Below are 17,447 nucleotides of genomic sequence, written 5' to 3' on the forward strand. Positions count from 1 at the left end.
AGAAATCAAGAAGTTAATATTATATAAACAAGTAATTTTTTTAGATTTTAAAAACATTTTAATATTTTTCAGGCAATTTAATGTTTATTATATGAGAGAAAAACACAGAAAGGTTAATGGAAAATGTAATGTCTTGCCTCCAAGTTATGAAACGCCACATATTCTTATCTCCTGCTCGCTCTTATCTTACACAGTAGCAGGAGAACATATAATAATGCGGCATCATTACACTGTTAGTGTAACAGATCCAATTACATCATCATCACAAAGATTTCCAAGAGTTCAAAGGTCTTTATTAAGAGCAAGTTGATAAAATGTTCATTGAAGCCAAAGCACTCCATCGTACATATTCAGTTTGTTCCACGTCTCATTGTAATAGATCTGAATGAGACTTACAGCTAATGTTTATAAGGGACAGATTTATATATAAAATATATAGTAAATACAGTAACATTATCATTTTATCATATGCATTCAGCAGGATATACTTTTATCAAAAGTGGCAATGCAGACAGTGGTTGTTAATGCCCCTCAGAATACAGAATTATACCCTTCTGTAAAATTCTAACCCTACTAAATTCAGCAAGGCAGTGGATTCAGTCTGGTACAAATTAAAATACTGATTTAATGATTCTATTGTATTCACATATTTTCAGAAAAATGTAGTATGAAAAATACTACATTTATAAAATAAAAACAAAACACTTTGCATGAAAACGAGATGCCAAAATAGTGTTAAGGTTGTGTGTAGAAAAGATTTAAAGTAACTAAACAGTGTCTACATATTGCATTTGTTGGCAAAAAACACAAAAGATGATGCCTAGAGTGTTTAGATGAAGAAGGTTTTGTTGGTGGGGCGAGGACTAGTGTTTTTCCTTCTCCGTTTGAGGACTTCAGCCCTGTAAAAGCTAGTGGTTCACTCCAATTTCAGCAGCTCCACATCAAATACAAGGGTGGCGTTGGGAGGAATGACACCAGGGTGTCCCGTGGCCCCATAAGCCATGTCTGGGGTGCAGGTGATCTTCGCCCGCTGACCCAAACTCATCTGAAATTAGGTAGAAATATTATAGAGCAAGCACACACTCCACAAAAACGGCTTTAGAATACATACAGCACAGCATCAGACTCATCCATTACCTGTGCAACTCCTTCCTCCCAGCCCTTGATGACTTCCTGTCGGCCGATCTTGAATTTGAAGGGCTTGTTTCTGTCTCGTGACGAGTCAAACTTCTTTCCGTTCTGCAGCATCCCTGCAATTAAATTAAAACAAAAAAGTTAAAAACACAATTATCATCACAACAAACTGGGTGGTTCCCTAAAAATGTTTACTGTTCATAATGCAAAAATCTAATCCTAAGATTAAGGAGAAAATGCTAACACATCTAAACAGACAAACAGTTGATGAAGAAACATGCACGATCGCAGCTCCCAGGCTCACAGGAGACAGTAATTGCAGCTGTGGACCAAGCGCTCAACAGATACTATCAGTTCAACATCCTCAAGCGTCCATTTAACCGCAGATTCAGACTGTGCAACATGGCGGAAAAAACAGATAGCACAACACTGGCCCTAAAACAACAGCTGGTGAAACAGACAGTCCACATCAACCATCCATCACCTGTGGAGCGGTCACACAAACGGATCTAATTATCTCAGCAGTTCGTGCTGACGTCATACCTGTAATAAGAATGACAACTAGATGTTTACATTTTCTCAAGCTAGAGTGTTGGGTGGTGGTTGTTAGGATGTTGCTAGAAAGTTTTTAAGAGTATTATTAGGGTGTTCTGGATGTTTCTAGGGTGTTGCTAGGGTCTTCTGGTGGTTTTTAGGGTGTTGCTAGGTAGTTGCTAATGTGTTCTGGGTAGTTGTTAGGGTGTTGCTAGGGTGCTCTTGGAGGTTATTAGGGTGTTGCTACAGTGTTCTGGATGTTTTTAGAGTACTGCTACAACTAGATGTTTACATTTTCTCAAGCTAGAGTGTTGGGTGGTGGTTGTTAGGATGTTGCTAGAAAGTTTTTAAGAGTATTATTAGGGGTGTTCTGGATGTTTCTAGGGTGTTGCTAGGGTCTTCTGGTGGTTTTTAGGGTGTTGCTAGGTAGTTGCTAATGTGTTCTGGGTAGTTGTTAGGGTGTTGCTAGGGTGCTCTTGGAGGTTATTAGGGTGTTGCTACAGTCTTCTGGATGTTTTTAGAGTACTGCTACAACTAGATGTTTACATTTTCTCGAGCTAGAGTGTTGGGTGGTGGTTGTTAGGATGTTGCTAGAGAGTTTTTAAGAGTATTAGGGTGTTCTGGATGTTTCTAGGGTGTTGCTAGGGTCTTCTGGTGGTTTTTAAGGTGTTGCTAGATAGTTGCTAATGTGTTCTGGGTAGTTGTTAGGGTGTTGTTAGGGTGCTCTTGGAGGTTATTAGGGTGTTGCTACAGTGTTTTGGATGTTTTAGAGCATTGCTAGGGTGTTAGGTGGTGGTTATTAGGGTCTTGCTGGAGTCTTCTGGATGTTTTTAGAGTACCGCTACAACTAGATTTTTACATTTTCTCAAGCTAGAGTGTTGGATGGTGATTGTTAGGGTGTTGCTAGAAAGTTTTTAAGAGTATTACTAGGGTGTTCTGGATGTTCCTAGGGTGTTGCTAGGGTCTTCTGGTGATTTTTAGGGTGTTGCTAGGTGGTTGCTAATGTGTTCTGGGTAGTTGTTAGGGTGTTGCTAGGGTGCTCTTGGAGGTTGTTATGGTGTTGTTACAGTGTTCTGAGTGTACTGGATGCTTCTAGGGTGTTGCTAGGGTGTTGCTGGAGTCTTCTGGATGTTTTTAGAGTACTGCTACAACTAGATTTGTACATTTTATCAAGCAACTTTTGCACAGGCCATGAAGTTAAGGTGTTGGGTGGTGGTTGTTAGGGTATTGCTAGAGTGTTCTGGATGCTTTTAAAAGCATTGTTAGTGTGTTCTTGATGTTTCTAGGGTCTTCTAGGCAATTTTTAGGGTGTTGCTAGATGGCTGTTAATGTGTTCTGGGTAGTTGTTAGGGTTTTGCTAGGATGCTCTTGGTGGTTTTTAGGGCATTGCTAGAGTGTTTTGGGTGTTTTCGAGTATTGCTAGGGTGTTCTTGATGTTTCTAGTGTGTTGCTAGGGTCTTCTGGGTGTTGCTAGGTGGTTGCTAATGTGTTCTGTGTAGTTGATAGGGTGTTTCTAGGGTGCTCTTGGTGGTTGTTATGGTTTTGCTAGAGTGTTCTGGATGTTTTAGAATATTGCTGGGGTGTTCTATGTGTTTTTTAGGGTGTTGCTAGTTGGTTGCTAATGTGTTCTGGGTAGTTGCTAGGGTACACTTGGTGATTGTTAGGGTGTTGCTATAGTCTTCTGGATGTTTTTGCTATAGTCTTCTGGATGTATTGCTAGGGTGTTCTGTATGGTTGCTAATATGTTCTAGGTAGTTTTTAGGATGTTGCTAGGGTGTTCTGGGTGGTTTTTAGGGTGTTGTTAGGGTGCTCTTGGTGGTTGTTAGGGTGTTGCTGGAGTCTTCTGGATGTTTTTAGATTATTGCTAGGGTTATTGCTGGATGTTTCTAATGTCTTCCTATGGTCTTCTTAGTGGCTTTAGGGTGTTGCTAATGTGTTCTGGGTAGTTGTTAGGGTGTTCTTGGTGGTTGTTAGGGTGTTGCTAGAGTCTTATGGATGTTTTTAGGGTATTACTAGCATGTTCAGGATGTTTCTAGGGTATTCCTATGGTCTTCTGGTTTGATTTTAGGGTGTTGCTAGGTGGTTGCTTATGATTTCTAGGTAGTTGTTAGGGTGTTGCTAGAGTCTTCTGGATGTTTCTAGGGTGATGCTAGGGTCTTCTGGGTGGTTTTAGGTGTTGCTAGGTGGTTGTTAGTGTGTTCTTTGTGGTTGTTAGGATGTTGCGAGGTGGCTGCTATGGTGTTCTCGATGTTTTAGGGTGTTCTGGGTGGTCTCTGTGATATATTTGATCTCCAGATATGGCTTAATTTTCTTTTTAAATCCAAGTCTATAGATTATTTTTTTTACATTTAATTTTGTGTCATGTAAGAATCCATAAGTTAATCCTTTAGAAAAGCAAGAGAAAATCTGAAATAAAGAGATTGATGCTAAATTCATTTCTCTTTAGTTAGCTCGTTCAGGATGTCTGTGGTTTGTCTTCAATCAAACAGGCTTTAAAATCAGGCATAGTCCACTAACACACAGCTGACCCATCAGAGGGAGCGCTTCTGCGCCTAAATCTCCTGCGGAATCTGAGCTCTTGTGATCTAAATGAACAAAAAGAATGAAATATGAAACACTGGCCTAATTCACTGGATTATTCAGATGGCTTAAGTAGGTCACCTTTTGCCTCCGTCTATATCAAAGGAAGAAAAAGAGAAAGAGACAGAAAGATACGAATAGGTCTTGGATCATATAGGGTGCCAAATTTAAAATAAAGCATATTAAAAGTATGTAATCTAAAAGTATGTAAACCTAAATCTAATCTAAATCTTAAAATAAAATTATAAAAATATATTATATATTCCATCTGAATTCTCCATCTGAATATATTATATATTCCATCTGAATTCTTTTTTTTTTTTCAGATTTATAAAAAATATTATTATCAATATAAAAATTATTACACACAAACAATAAGGCATTATGAAAGATTAATATGATTACAAAAGTACTACTAGATACGTATGTCATCAATCATATCAAAATCCTACATTTCACTATCTATCAGATCATAATTTCAATTAATTGTACGAATAACCATCTAACTGTCCATCCAACTTTAGTAAGGACAACAGTGTCTGTGATTTGTTTAAATCTGACACACCATGAGAAGCACTTATTACAGTTTCATCCATGCTGAGGGAGATTTAAAGGTTCCTTAAGCTGAGAGATGGTTCTCTTACAGTACAGTAAAGTATTAACTTTCACTCCCCCCTGGAATTTCACTGGGACTTCCAGGAAGGTCCCTGCGCCAAGATATCTGCAGAGTGGGCTCCATTCCAAAACCAGACAGTATATTATAAAACAAGCTTGTTCTACTACAAGGACGTACTAAAGCTTATTTATGAATGAACTAAACTGACTGAATTTATCCAGTGTTGCTCTAACAAACCTTTGGAACTTTTATCAATCTGTACAAAGACCATTTATAAACTAGATTTTTACATTTTCAGAATGTGAATAGTGCTTGCCAAAGCAAAACTCACCGCCATTCTGTGTTTGCTAGTTATGGTGTTCCAAGTAGTTTTTAGCATCTTGCTGTATTGTTCCTAGGGTGTTCTGTTATGATTGTCCATCAATTTTAAAATACTCCAAAACAAATATATGTATAAATCAAGTCATGTTATTTGTACACATACTGTAGTGGCCAAAAGTAAAACTGTCCAGCCAAGGAAAATTCACATCTTCACCCTCACCCTTTATTTAAATATTATTCTTAAATAACAATATTTATATTACTTAATATATATATACATTTGGTAAGCGTATTGCATAGTTAGTAGTCAATAATTTTTGGCCAAACTGTTATACAAAGAAATTATGAGCACATGCAAAACAATGAAAGAAATAAAGAATCAACAAAATATTCATAACTAATTATGTTGTAGTCAACGTATGCTTTTCCTGTGAGATTTTTGTTTTTCTATGCTGTAGTTTGCCTTTTTTTGAACAAATAATTTTGTCTGATAAGTCCCTCAACTAAGTTTAATGTTTTGTTCTTTATTTAAAATATTTAAAAATATTAATTTTCCTCATAATTTGAAGGTTTAATCAAACTTTTAGGGTCATTAAAACAAATATCATCTCTCTGTACATTACTTTTGGCCACTACTGTATAATCAGTTTAAAGTCACCACAATTATTATTTTTTTATGGAATATTCCAGCATTGATTTTTTAAATCCATGTGCATTGTAATCTTTAATGAAAATAACTTCCCCTTTATCTTGCAGCAACATCTCTTCTCTTCGCTGATGATGTGTTTACTGGTGTGAGGGCGGGGCAACCTGTCACTCACATGAAATCCACCAGTAGCAAACCACAACCATCCAATGATCCAATCAATTCCCAATGGACAAAATCAAGACCCGCCCTACATTTTTCTTGTTCGAAAAGCCATTTCACTTGAATATACACCACGATATGAAAGAAAAAGCTTTTGCAACTTCCGTTTCATGCTGACTTTAACAGAAATTTTAATGCTAATAGGTTCACGGACCCTTTACAAAACCAGGATCGTTACAAGTCACAGAATATCTTGCAGCTTGTACTATCAGCTCCACAGTAATTTTATTTTCCATGATTACAATCAGCGGTCATGTTGGGTGGGAGCTTTTCTTTGTCCGATGGATGTAGCCTAGTGGACGCGAACCTGATCTACTGACAGCCTTGGAAAAAAACCTAAAGTCAATCTCGGTTTCTGAACCTGTGCGTGAGAGCTCGGTGGGAAAGAGTGTGAACCGGTACAGCAGGCAGAGGCCGGGATGGCTATTTTTACCACAGCTTACAGTATCCGTCAACCAGAGCTGGCAGCCGGTTTCTCTCAGTCAGCGTCAAATGTAATCAGATGCACACGCTACCTGAATGCAACTGCCTCTTATAGATTTGTTGGCACATTTTAACTCAAAAACATGTCAGCAGAAAACCACGTAGCATGGAAAACTCATGGGTTCATGTATTCATCAAACAATGATTTTCTATTTTAATATACTCCAAAATATAAATTATTCCTGTGATCAAAGCTGAATTTTCAGCATTCTTCAGTGTCACATGATCCTTCAGAAATCATTCTAATATGCTGATTTGCTGCTCAAGAAACATTTCTTATTATTATCAAATTATTAATTATTTAATTATATAAATCAAATTATTATCAAAGCAGTTGTGCTGCTTAATGTTTTTGTGGAATCCATGATACATTTTATAAGGATTCTTTGATGAATGGAAAGGTTTTACTGTCACTTTAAATCAATCTTTGCTGAATTAAAGTATTAATTTCTTTCAAAAAAGAAAATCTTACTGACTTTTAAAAGGTAGTGTATACATCTTCATTTTGTTCAATAACCTCCACGCTAAACTTAATCTCATATTACAGCCTGCTGAGTGGTGAGCTGTACAACAACTCATTCCCAGAACTTGAAACCCTGGCTGCATCCCAATTTCCAGACTGTCCTTACAGAATGCCAGAATATGCCAGCATCTTGAATCAAGTTGGAAAAAAATGAAAGCCAAATGTGCCTGGATGGTATACTATTTCTCGTAGGGATTTAAGGATTATTTTTCAACTAATATTATTACCTACAATCTCTTACACTATGGATGAGACTTGGACAGTAAAACATTATATAGGTGTATTGGGGTCAATTATTCCTTAAAAAAGGGCAATGAGCATTGAACTGTTGCTCAAACATAGGGAAGTATGTTCTAAAACCAAGAGAAGGGAACATTCCCATAATTGCACATGACATCACTACTTTACTGCCTTTGAATGTCTGGTCCGGGTTCAGGAAACTGGACACCTGTAGTGGGTTTCTCTTTATTGCCATTACAGTGCCCTAATCCTGGAGCCACCACCCATCACACGGGTGTCTCTTCAGAACATATTTATACATAGTGTTGCCATTGTTATTAATAGAGCCGCCAGTCACAGGAAATCTGATAGCTTCCTGTGCTCTAATAATAAACCCCAGGGGACCCAGCGGGAATGGGCTAATTGATTTGTTCTGCCTGGCTGGCTCAGAGAAAGGTAGATGTGCAACAGGGGGTCTCTCTGATAATTCAGGCATGGGCCCATGATAAAATCCATTCTGTTTCGCTTTGCTTGCAACCATGACTGCTGATAATATAGGGCTAACAACCTGCCCAGCTAACAGGGAATGTTCTGGCAATGTTCTCTCAAAGTTGTGAGCAAACGTTCTTCCAGTAACATTAATAGAATTTTCATTCAAATTTATTAAGTCTTTAAAGACTCCCTGTGGTGAAAATCAACCATGTCTATATGGTGTTTTTAATATGCTTTAAGACAAACCATGTGCAAATTCATAAGTCAACACCATTGCTGAGTATTTTCACCTTAAAACTGCCATGAATAGAAAACTTGCAGTCTGAAACCCGCGGTTTGAAATCGCTGGTGTTTGTGACGTCACAAACTACCTTGTAACCAATCACGTCAACGTGCCGGCAGGTTTTAGCATATCATTAACAGTGAGCAGGGGAGTCTCGAGAGAAACCAGGTTATTTTTCTGTTGATATGAAAAATCGCGTAGATTTAGCAATATGGCATGTGTATATTACAATGTTATGACGAACTATATGCCTTTCTACACTGATGTTCTGAGTTCAACGCGTTTCTAAGGATACTGATTGTTAGAAGGCAGCTGTCTGACTCTGACATGGCGAATGGGAACATGGTTTGTGTAACATTAACAACACACTATTAGCTGTTTGATAAGATAGTCAAGCAAAAGGCTAATCATATGAATTACTGTTATGTGTCCGATGTTGTAATAAGTGATACCGTTGTGCGCCGTTTACCTCAGTAAGTTGACCGAGTGGATCTCTGAGTTGGCGTCAGTGAGTGGAGGTGGGGCTAATTTGCATATTCATTGATCCTCGTATATTAAATGAGGCTAAAGTGTTTTATTCAAGCTATTTAAGGCATGAAGAATTTTTTTCACAGGAAAAAACATTTAAACGTCATTTTGGTGGGATAAAAATGATTGACTACAGTACAGGGGGATTTTAAGAGAACATTCAAAAGTAACATTCCCATAATGTTTGCATTCTCGTGACGCTTTGCAGACACTGCATGTGTTTTGTAGGAGGCGTGGCTTTGGAGACAATCTGAAGGGAGGGTGGGATCTCATGCTTTTAAAGCTATTGCTAGGCACTTCAAAATTGTCTACCCTACCTTTACATTTTAGAGGCCAAATTTACTAATAGCTTGCAGAGCAAACCCTCTGGCATTAAAAAAACTATGGTCAGGATTTACTATAGACAAGCAGAGAAAAATTAGCGATGAAAAGGCGTTCACAGTTATTTTTGGGGCTGATCTTATTGCATTTGTATTTGTAGATGTTTCCCTTTCAGACACAAAATTTATGGGAGGAGAGTGTTTAATTGAATTACTAAGGTTTGCTCTTGTCAATTTACTACGCCGTTATTTTACCGGCCCCCAAAAAAGCATGTCTTAAACCAGACGCTGCTCTTGGTAGATAGAGCTTGTCAGTAAAAGATCCGGCTGCATCCGTGTTCTTTAACTTGCGTGTCGTCAGTAGACGCAGAACTTTCCACTCCCATCAGCGCTTTTTTGGAATTGCGCTCTCATGCTAATTTGCCCTGTTTAGTAAATCTGGCCCTAAATCTTAAGCCCAAATTTCTCTCCTGCTCCACACTCTAAACATTTGCTCTATGGATTTTTGTCCATTTCAGCCAAAAAGAGTGAGGCCAAACAGTGATGACTTGAGTGTCTCTGGAGATAGTGCTGTATCTGGTTCACTCCAGGGCTCAAGGGCTCTCAGCAAAGGCCCTGCAGTGCTATATTAAGTACTGCAGAAGGGCTGTATTGATGTCTGCAGTGAGTCTGACCCTGTTTGCTGCTCTGAGTGCTAATGACCACCAGAAGCTCATCTCACAGTCAGTGCTGCCTGAATCTAGCTTATAATAACAGTGAGAGATCTGTTGGTTTACTGCAGATACCTCTGACAAGACAGGAAAGAACCTTTTACTTTTAACATTTATAATGTTTTTGGTTTTTTTTGTGTTTTTCATTATTGAACATATTCTAGTTTAAAGATGACACAATAATATATTAATAAAAAAAAAACATTCTATAAAAATAATTAGAACATTCAGTAGGAAATAACAATTTTGGAGACAAAAATAATCACTACTGTTGAAAAGTTTGGGTTCTGTAAGATTTTTGTTGTTGTTGTTGAAAGAATGAAAACTTTTATTCAGCACGGATGAATTAAATTGATCAAAAATGACCATAAGAGTTTTGTTTCAAATAAATGCTGCTCTTTTGAACTTTCTATTTATCAAAGAATCCAGTTTAAATGCATCACAGTTTCCACAAAAATATTACAACTGTTTTCAACATTAATAATAAGAAATGTTTCTTGAGCAGCAAATCAGCATATTATGATTTCTGAAGGATCATGTGACACTGAAGACTGTAATGATGCTGAAAATTCAGCTTTGCCATGACATGAATAAAGTACTAATGACATATTTTTGTAGTCAACCCAGTTTGCATCACCCTGTTTCCCTCAACAAAAACCCAATATGATTTTTCCATTGGCTTTTGGATTATTGCATAAAATAAGCCCTGTGACAAACAAAAGCTTATGATTCTTACATGTTTTGTTCATCATGATAGTCTTCACAAATGAACAAAACTTTTATGAATTCTGAAGTGTAAATACAACCAGCAGAAGTCAAAAGCTAAAGCTTCTGACAACTCTTTGTTTAAACATTTACCCTGAAAGTTCAAGTTATAATAGTTTGCAAAAGTGATTATAAACACAACGAGGCTGTGAAAACATGACAGTTAATGTCTCTGACCACCTCTGTAGCACCATTTAGCAACTTATGTCATTTTCAAGACAAGTAAAAGCTTAAAAAACACTCACAAGTGGGTATTACTTATGTATTTTATGTTGTGAATTAAAACGTGAGAATATCTTGAGCTTGTGTGAACCACAAAACTTTTTTTTAAGCATTTAAAAAAAAAAAAAAACATTAAAAAAAAAAACATTGACCGGACAATGGAACCAGAAGTGCTAAAATGCTAACTCCTTTCCACGTTTTGGCCAACAAAAATTCATCATCCCTGCACCACTTTATAAATTACATTTTAAACATTTTAAAATTGTAATAATATTTCACAATATTACTGTCAAATAAATGCAGCCTTGAAGAGCATAACATTTACAAAATCGTACTGACCGAAAACTTAGTGTATGTTTAAAATATCAGTTTTATGGCCGGAATTTTTAAAATATATTTTATTTATATATATTATTAGTACTGAAGAGCAATTTTCTACATATTACCTGCAACTGGCAAACAAGGCAAATTTGTAGTCTGGATTGAGAGCCAAATATTTCTATGCAGTCCAACACTGTGAAACCACATGGAAAATGTAATAAAAAAAAATCTGAAATGGAAGAAAAAAAAAATGTAAACAAAGACATCGGTCCCACTTTATATTAAGTGGCCTTAACTACTATGTACTTACATCAAAAAATAAGTACAATGTACTTATTGGGTTCATATTGAATTGCAAAACACTGTTGCTGCTATTGAGGTGGGATACGGGTAAGGTTAGGGAAAGCTTTGGTGGTATGGGTAGGTTTAAGGGTAGGGGTAAGGTGTAAGGGATGGGTCAACAGTGTAATTATGAATGTAATTACAGAAATTAATTACAGATGTAATTACGTGCAGGTGTTTTTAAAATATAAGTACAATGTAAAAACATGTATGTACACAATAAGTGCATTGTATCAAATGATTAATTTAAATGTAAGTACATAGTAGTAGTTAAGGCCACTTAATATAAAGTGGGACCAAAACATCAAATAATATAAAATTAAGTCGAAAATTAGGTAGATTCTGCACTCTTTCCAGGTGACTAATCTTGGTTACATTGATCTTGTGACTCCATTGAACAGGCCGTCACATGTTCTGGCTTCCATTGAAGCACAAGTTCTTTGGAGCATCTCATATCGTGCTGGAGACCATGATCATCAGGCTCAAGATTTTTGCTGATAATATAATTAGTAATGAAACAATATGTAGTAAATTATAAAATGATGGATTGGAAATGAAAGTCTTTTCACTAGTGGTCTCAGACTTTTGGACTCCACAGTATTTTATAACAATATGAACATAATGATTTGAAAAGACATCTATTGTCTGATCCATTTGGCAACATACTGTAGGTCATGAACAATAATAAAGGTCCAGAGTTCAAGCAATTATTATAAGGGCCTATTATGTAGTCGAGGACCAAGCAATTCAATACGGGGAAAAGAATTGCAACACTTATCAAGTACTACCTGCGTTTTCAAAGAGAAGCACTGGGATACTGAGAGGAAAGAAAACATTAAACAAGAGGAGACAGAATGTTGTTATCGACATCCTGTTTCCCGTCTGTCTGAGTTGATAGTCTGCAGGGCGCACCAGCCGTCTGAGTGAAACCTCCAACAAACAACATATGTGAACAACATTTACATCGGCAGATTGTTTACCTATGTAATGCACAACGCATGTCTGTCCTTTCTTCGGAAAGGTTCTTCCTGTGAAGAAAGAGGAGAATGAGACAGTTAGTGCAAAGATTTATAGCATATGGCATTTACAATGTTAAAAATAATGGTTCCAAAAGGGGGTTTTCACAGTGCTGCCACAGAACCAATTATGGCGTGCCAAAGAATCTTTTTTTTAAATGAACTACTTTTTTCTTAGTATGAAGACAATTTTATTAATCTAAAGAACTTTTTTCCATTGTAAAGAACTGCAACAGTGTTAAAGACTCGAAGTAGGAGGAGGGAACCATCGAACAGTAAATGTAACTTTACGAAATAAACATAAACAACAAAACGAAAGTAAAGCGGCAGCCCCTCATGGACAACTGCCACATAAACTAAAACAAAACACCAACATAAAGTCCAGGCCTGGTCCACTCTCATCCTTCACTGTTGTCAGTCCTCCTTTTATCCCTCCGGAGCTCCTGATGACCAGGTCCAATCTTATTGGCTGGCTGACACACAGCGTCCAGGACTTGCGTCTTAAAGGGATAGTTCACCCAAAAATGAAAATTATCCCATGATTTACTCACCCTCAAACCATTCTAGGTGTATATATCTTCTTTCAGACAAACACAATCTGAGATATATTTAAATATATCCTGGCTCTTCCAAGCTTTATAATGGTAGTGAATGGGAGACTTTGAAGCCCAAAAAGTGCATCTATCCATCATAAAAGTAATCCACATGGATCCAGGGGGTTAATAAAGGCCTTCTGAAGCGAAGTGATAGGATTTTGTAAGAAAAAATATCCATATTTAAAACTTTATTAACTATAATAACGAGCTTCCGGGAAATGGCAGTATGCATACTGCGCAAGTCGACTTGCACCACAAGAGTAATCCGTGAAGCGATGTATGACATGTGATGTAGGTGTAGCGTAAGTTTAGACGCCTCTCGCGGTTTAAACAAATAGGGCTGGGCAACAACCTCAAGCTGATCTTCTCTTATATCAAAATCCTCCAATATTTCTCTTTAAAAAATGATCATTTTGGACTTCTAATTTGTGACCAGTGTTTACTTTTGCCCTATCCTCTGCGCTTCCATGTTAGTCATCACATCATGCGTCAGGTCAGGTGTCAATATGTATGGCCGCTGCCGGAAGCTAGTTATTATAGTTAATAAAGCTTTAAATATGGATATTTTCTTACTAGAATGCATTGCTTCACTTCACTTTATTAACCCCCTGGAGCCTTGTGGATTATTTTTTTATGATGGATATATGCATTGTTTTGGGCTTCAAAATCGCGTCCCCCATTCACTCCCATTATAAAGCTTGGAAGAGCCAGGATATTTGTTAATACATCTACGATTGTGTTTGGCTGAAAGAAGAAAGTCATATACATCTATGATGGTTTGAGGGTGAGTAAATCATGGGATAATTTTTAGGTGAACTATCCCTTTAATCAGTCTACCAGGAAACAAGGGTAACCAGGATAGGCTTTTAACAGATTTTCAGAGCTTTGTAAGATTTGCAGCACTGAATCTTTATAAGATACTCAGATTACTATGTGTATGTTGTTTTGTCCCCTTAGCAGCTTTTATGGTGAAGAACAACCAACAAACAGGAAGAAAAGGTCTGATTAACATGTAAAGCGACCAACCCTGATTAGCATTGGCTGTGTCCAAAATAATTAAGTAAATACCTTAAATAAGTAATTATTACTTCACAACTGCTAAAAAGTATGTTCTATATTATATAGTATGAATGTAATCCGGACATATATTCGCCATATATTCGCCATGTTGTCACTGTCATGTGACTTATCAGCACCAGTTGCGTCGCTTCACTGCCATTCACAAATCCAATCCCCGAGGCCTAATGGGATAGTAAAGTGTTCATCATATGCACACTTCACTTCAGAATCTCGCCGGAAGTTCATCCGGGTACCGGCCTACTCTTTTATACAGTGAATTCGGACATGCTTTTTTTGTATACAGTTATTCAGCAACTATGCGATTTCGGATACAGCTAGAGTTTGTTTGTCTGAAATAGATATCACAAATAGACCACAGTGAAAAAAATTTGGTCAAATAACTGTGGAAATAGCTTGCCGCTCTAATTTACTAATTTAATCCACAAACCCCAAAGGGATCAATAAAATCACTTCTAAATCCATGAAGCAGCTCCTACAGTCATGAGACTTGGGTATGGTCTTAGACTTCATTTGCAGTCCAGGGCAGATCAGAAAAAGTGTGTGTGTGAGTGTGTGTGTGTGTGTGGTGGAGGTGGTGTCTGATTATGTGTGGGAGCTGGACAGGAATGTGAGCCACATGACAGCAGACTGGTGGGGGTCAGATAGGATGTCATTAGAGAGACGCAAGAGCGAGAAAAGTGAAAGCACCATTACATCGCATTCATTCCTGACACTGGTGACCCCAGTAGGCAGTTCTTGAGTTCGATGACTTGTGCCAAGAATTTTACGTCTGAAAGGTGTCAAAATCATATGAGCTCATGGTCACTCCAGCACTTATTTACAGCTTCTATTGATCAAGTCATAATAATGCTCATTATTATGATTCACTGACCTCCTACTGGTCCATATAAACTAATAAAGGAATAATCAGACTCTCAAATTCTGATAGAACTCATGTCTAAAAAACATAAATGGGTCAATGACGTGATGGGTCATTTTTTTGTCCAAAGGCCTTAATAATAATAAACAACAAAGATATGACATCCAAAGTATGTAAGGTAGTAAAACTAGATCTCTTTTGTTGAATCTAAAATGTTTTAATTACATTTTGCTACATATAAACGTATTTTAAAGATTTTGAAGTGGCAAAAGGTCATTCGGTTTAACCGTCCAAAGGCCCATACATTTCACTTGTGATATATCTTAAAATGTAATAAATGCATATATTTTTTATTCTGGCATGATTTTATAACATCATATATCAACATAGTGCAAAATGGTATTAAAATTATGTGTAGAAGTCCTTGCTTTTTTTGTGAGAAAGAATGTCTGGAAAAATGAATTTCATTGATGTCATTCGGAGTAACCAATATAAAGGGACCATTTTGGATCAAGTCATGCGGTCAGTATCATGTGACAGGATGTGACATCATTCAAACACCTGCAAAGGACCACATGGTCATGAAGCAAAGGTACTAACTCTCTCTTAACTATTTGAAAAATTCATGTTTTCACTTGCTCATACGCATATCCTGAAACGTCAGGTCATTCGGTACAACCGCTATAAAACATGGAAAATGTTGTAATATTTTAAAAACTTGTACTAAATATAAAATGTTTGATTGTCCTTTTGCTAGCTAACTAGATATCAGCCTGTTAGCATTGTTTGAAAATATCGTCATTCGGTATAACCAAAACTGTCATTCAGTAAAACCGAAATTTTGGTTAAACCGAATGACTTTTTCTGTGACAAATTTTGTCCATCTTGTAATAAATGACAAAAGCAGTGTTAATTGATTATAAAAACCACATAATCTCATTGTTAACACTTAATAAAACTTCAAAATTAATTATATCGCCATAATATTTTTTGACACTTTTATAAACCTTATTCGTCAATGACCCAAACACAAATGTAACCATTGTAATCATATAGGCATGTTGAGCTGTATTGTAAGAGCGTCAGTTCTCTGATGTTTTTAACTAAAGTGACTTAAAGTAAAGTACAGGTAAGTAATAGCCCAATAAAATAACTTGAGGTTAAAAGTCTATATTTGAAAATCATATGTATGATTTACCTTTGATGTTTTCTTTGTGAAATATTGGCAAGCTTCATATAAAACAAATAAATGATATACAGTGTCACATGAAACGATCTGCATATTTGTATTTAGGCATGTGTCACGGTTTCCACAAAAATATTAAACAGCACATCTGTTTTCAGCATTGACAATAATAAAAATATTTTTTCAGTAGCAAATCAGCATATTAGAATGATTTCTGAAGGATCATGTGACTTTGAAGACTGGAGTAATGCTGCTGAAAATACAGCTTTGATCACAGGAATAAATTACATTTTAAATATAGGAAATTAAAAAAAAAATCAAACTGTAATCATATTTCACAATATTACTGTTTTACTGCATTTTAGGTCAAATAAATGCAGCCTTGGTGAGCATAAAAATCTTACCAACCCCACATTTTTTAATGGTTTGTATACTGTATTCAGTATTGTGTGGTCCAAGTGCTGTTAGTTATACTCTCTATCAGTTTGGCCAGTCAGAAACGAGAAATACATCCATATATAAATGTCAACAACACTGAATTTTATCAATGAAAGTGCCATCATGCTCAGTTTGGTGCCACCTGCATACAGGTAATGCAACAAGTGGCACACATAAAAACATCTTACTGTGCCATTAGACCAGATCAGATCTCAGAATCCCAGTGACTCTGCCAACAGTGCCAAATTACCCTGCAAAGCCCATTGGGATTAACATCAAAGCTCATGTCTAGCCAGGGCAAGAATGCTGCCATCTGAGACATACACGCTCAACAAAATCTACCTGCATTTTGCACGAGCAAAATCAAACTACGAGCATGTTGTAGAGGAAATCCAGAAAACACATTTCCGACAGCTGCATAATGAATCATAATGAGAAGAGTGTTTGAGTTGGCATGCATGGCACATATTATCTGCTGGGCACAGAGTCAGACACACGTTAAATCCCTGACTAGACAGTGAGCGGGAAACATCCTCATAGCGATGGGTATTTCGTTGAAGCTGTGTTAGTGTTGCCTCCTTTACGCAAATAATATACAATGAAAATTCAAGAATGTAAATAGATTATGTAATTAGAGCTACAGAATGTTCCAGCAATACTGCTACAATGTACCAAAAACAACATTCGAATTCGACAGTCGGTCTAGATAGAACGTTCGTGAATTTGAAAGTCGAACTTATTAAATCATAGCGTCTTACCGTCTCCTGGAGATATTGTTTCAATCTCAACACCCATTCTGTTCGCGAGGATAGATCCTACAGTAGTGAGACAGTGAGAGAGAGACTGTGAGACAGCAGCGCTGCTGCACTCCGCCCACTGTCATATCAGTCTAACTGTATGCGCGATGGTCTGTAACCCGTGCCCGTGGTGAAACATTAGACAAATTCCGTTGCGATGACCTCAATTTTTATGAGATTTTGGAAAAGTGTGCTGTGCAACATCTATTAACGG

General features: G+C 36.9%; 1 protein-coding gene across 1 annotated transcript; it reads right to left on the minus strand.

The window, feature by feature from the left end:
* Positions 1-271: 271 nt before the first annotated feature.
* On the minus strand, positions 272-17,358 carry fkbp1b (FKBP prolyl isomerase 1B). The gene is made up of 4 exons (XM_048207636.1): positions 17,195-17,358; positions 12,242-12,289; positions 1,138-1,250; positions 272-1,045 (listed from the first exon to the last, which is right to left on the minus strand). The coding sequence occupies exons 1-4, from the start codon at positions 17,229-17,231 to the stop codon at positions 917-919; spliced, it is 327 nt and encodes a 108-aa protein (XP_048063593.1). The 5' UTR covers positions 17,232-17,358; the 3' UTR covers positions 272-916.
* Positions 17,359-17,447: the final 89 nt, after the last annotated feature.

Source organism: Megalobrama amblycephala, linkage group LG11 (assembly GCF_018812025.1).
Source record: "Megalobrama amblycephala isolate DHTTF-2021 linkage group LG11, ASM1881202v1, whole genome shotgun sequence".
Taxonomy (NCBI): domain Eukaryota; kingdom Metazoa; phylum Chordata; class Actinopteri; order Cypriniformes; family Xenocyprididae; genus Megalobrama; species Megalobrama amblycephala.

Bases quoted from the DNA above. Each gene is read 5' to 3' on its own strand.
- fkbp1b (XM_048207636.1), bottom strand. From the start codon at position 17,231: ATGGGTGTTGAGATTGAAACAATATCTCCAGGAGACG. The intron at 12,290-17,194 runs GTAAGACGCTAT...CTTTCTTCACAG, and splicing joins AACAATATCTCCAGGAGACG to GAAGAACCTTTCCGAAGAAA. The intron at 1,046-1,137 runs GTAATGGATGAG...ACCTAATTTCAG, and splicing joins GGGAGGAAGGAGTTGCACAG to ATGAGTTTGGGTCAGCGGGC.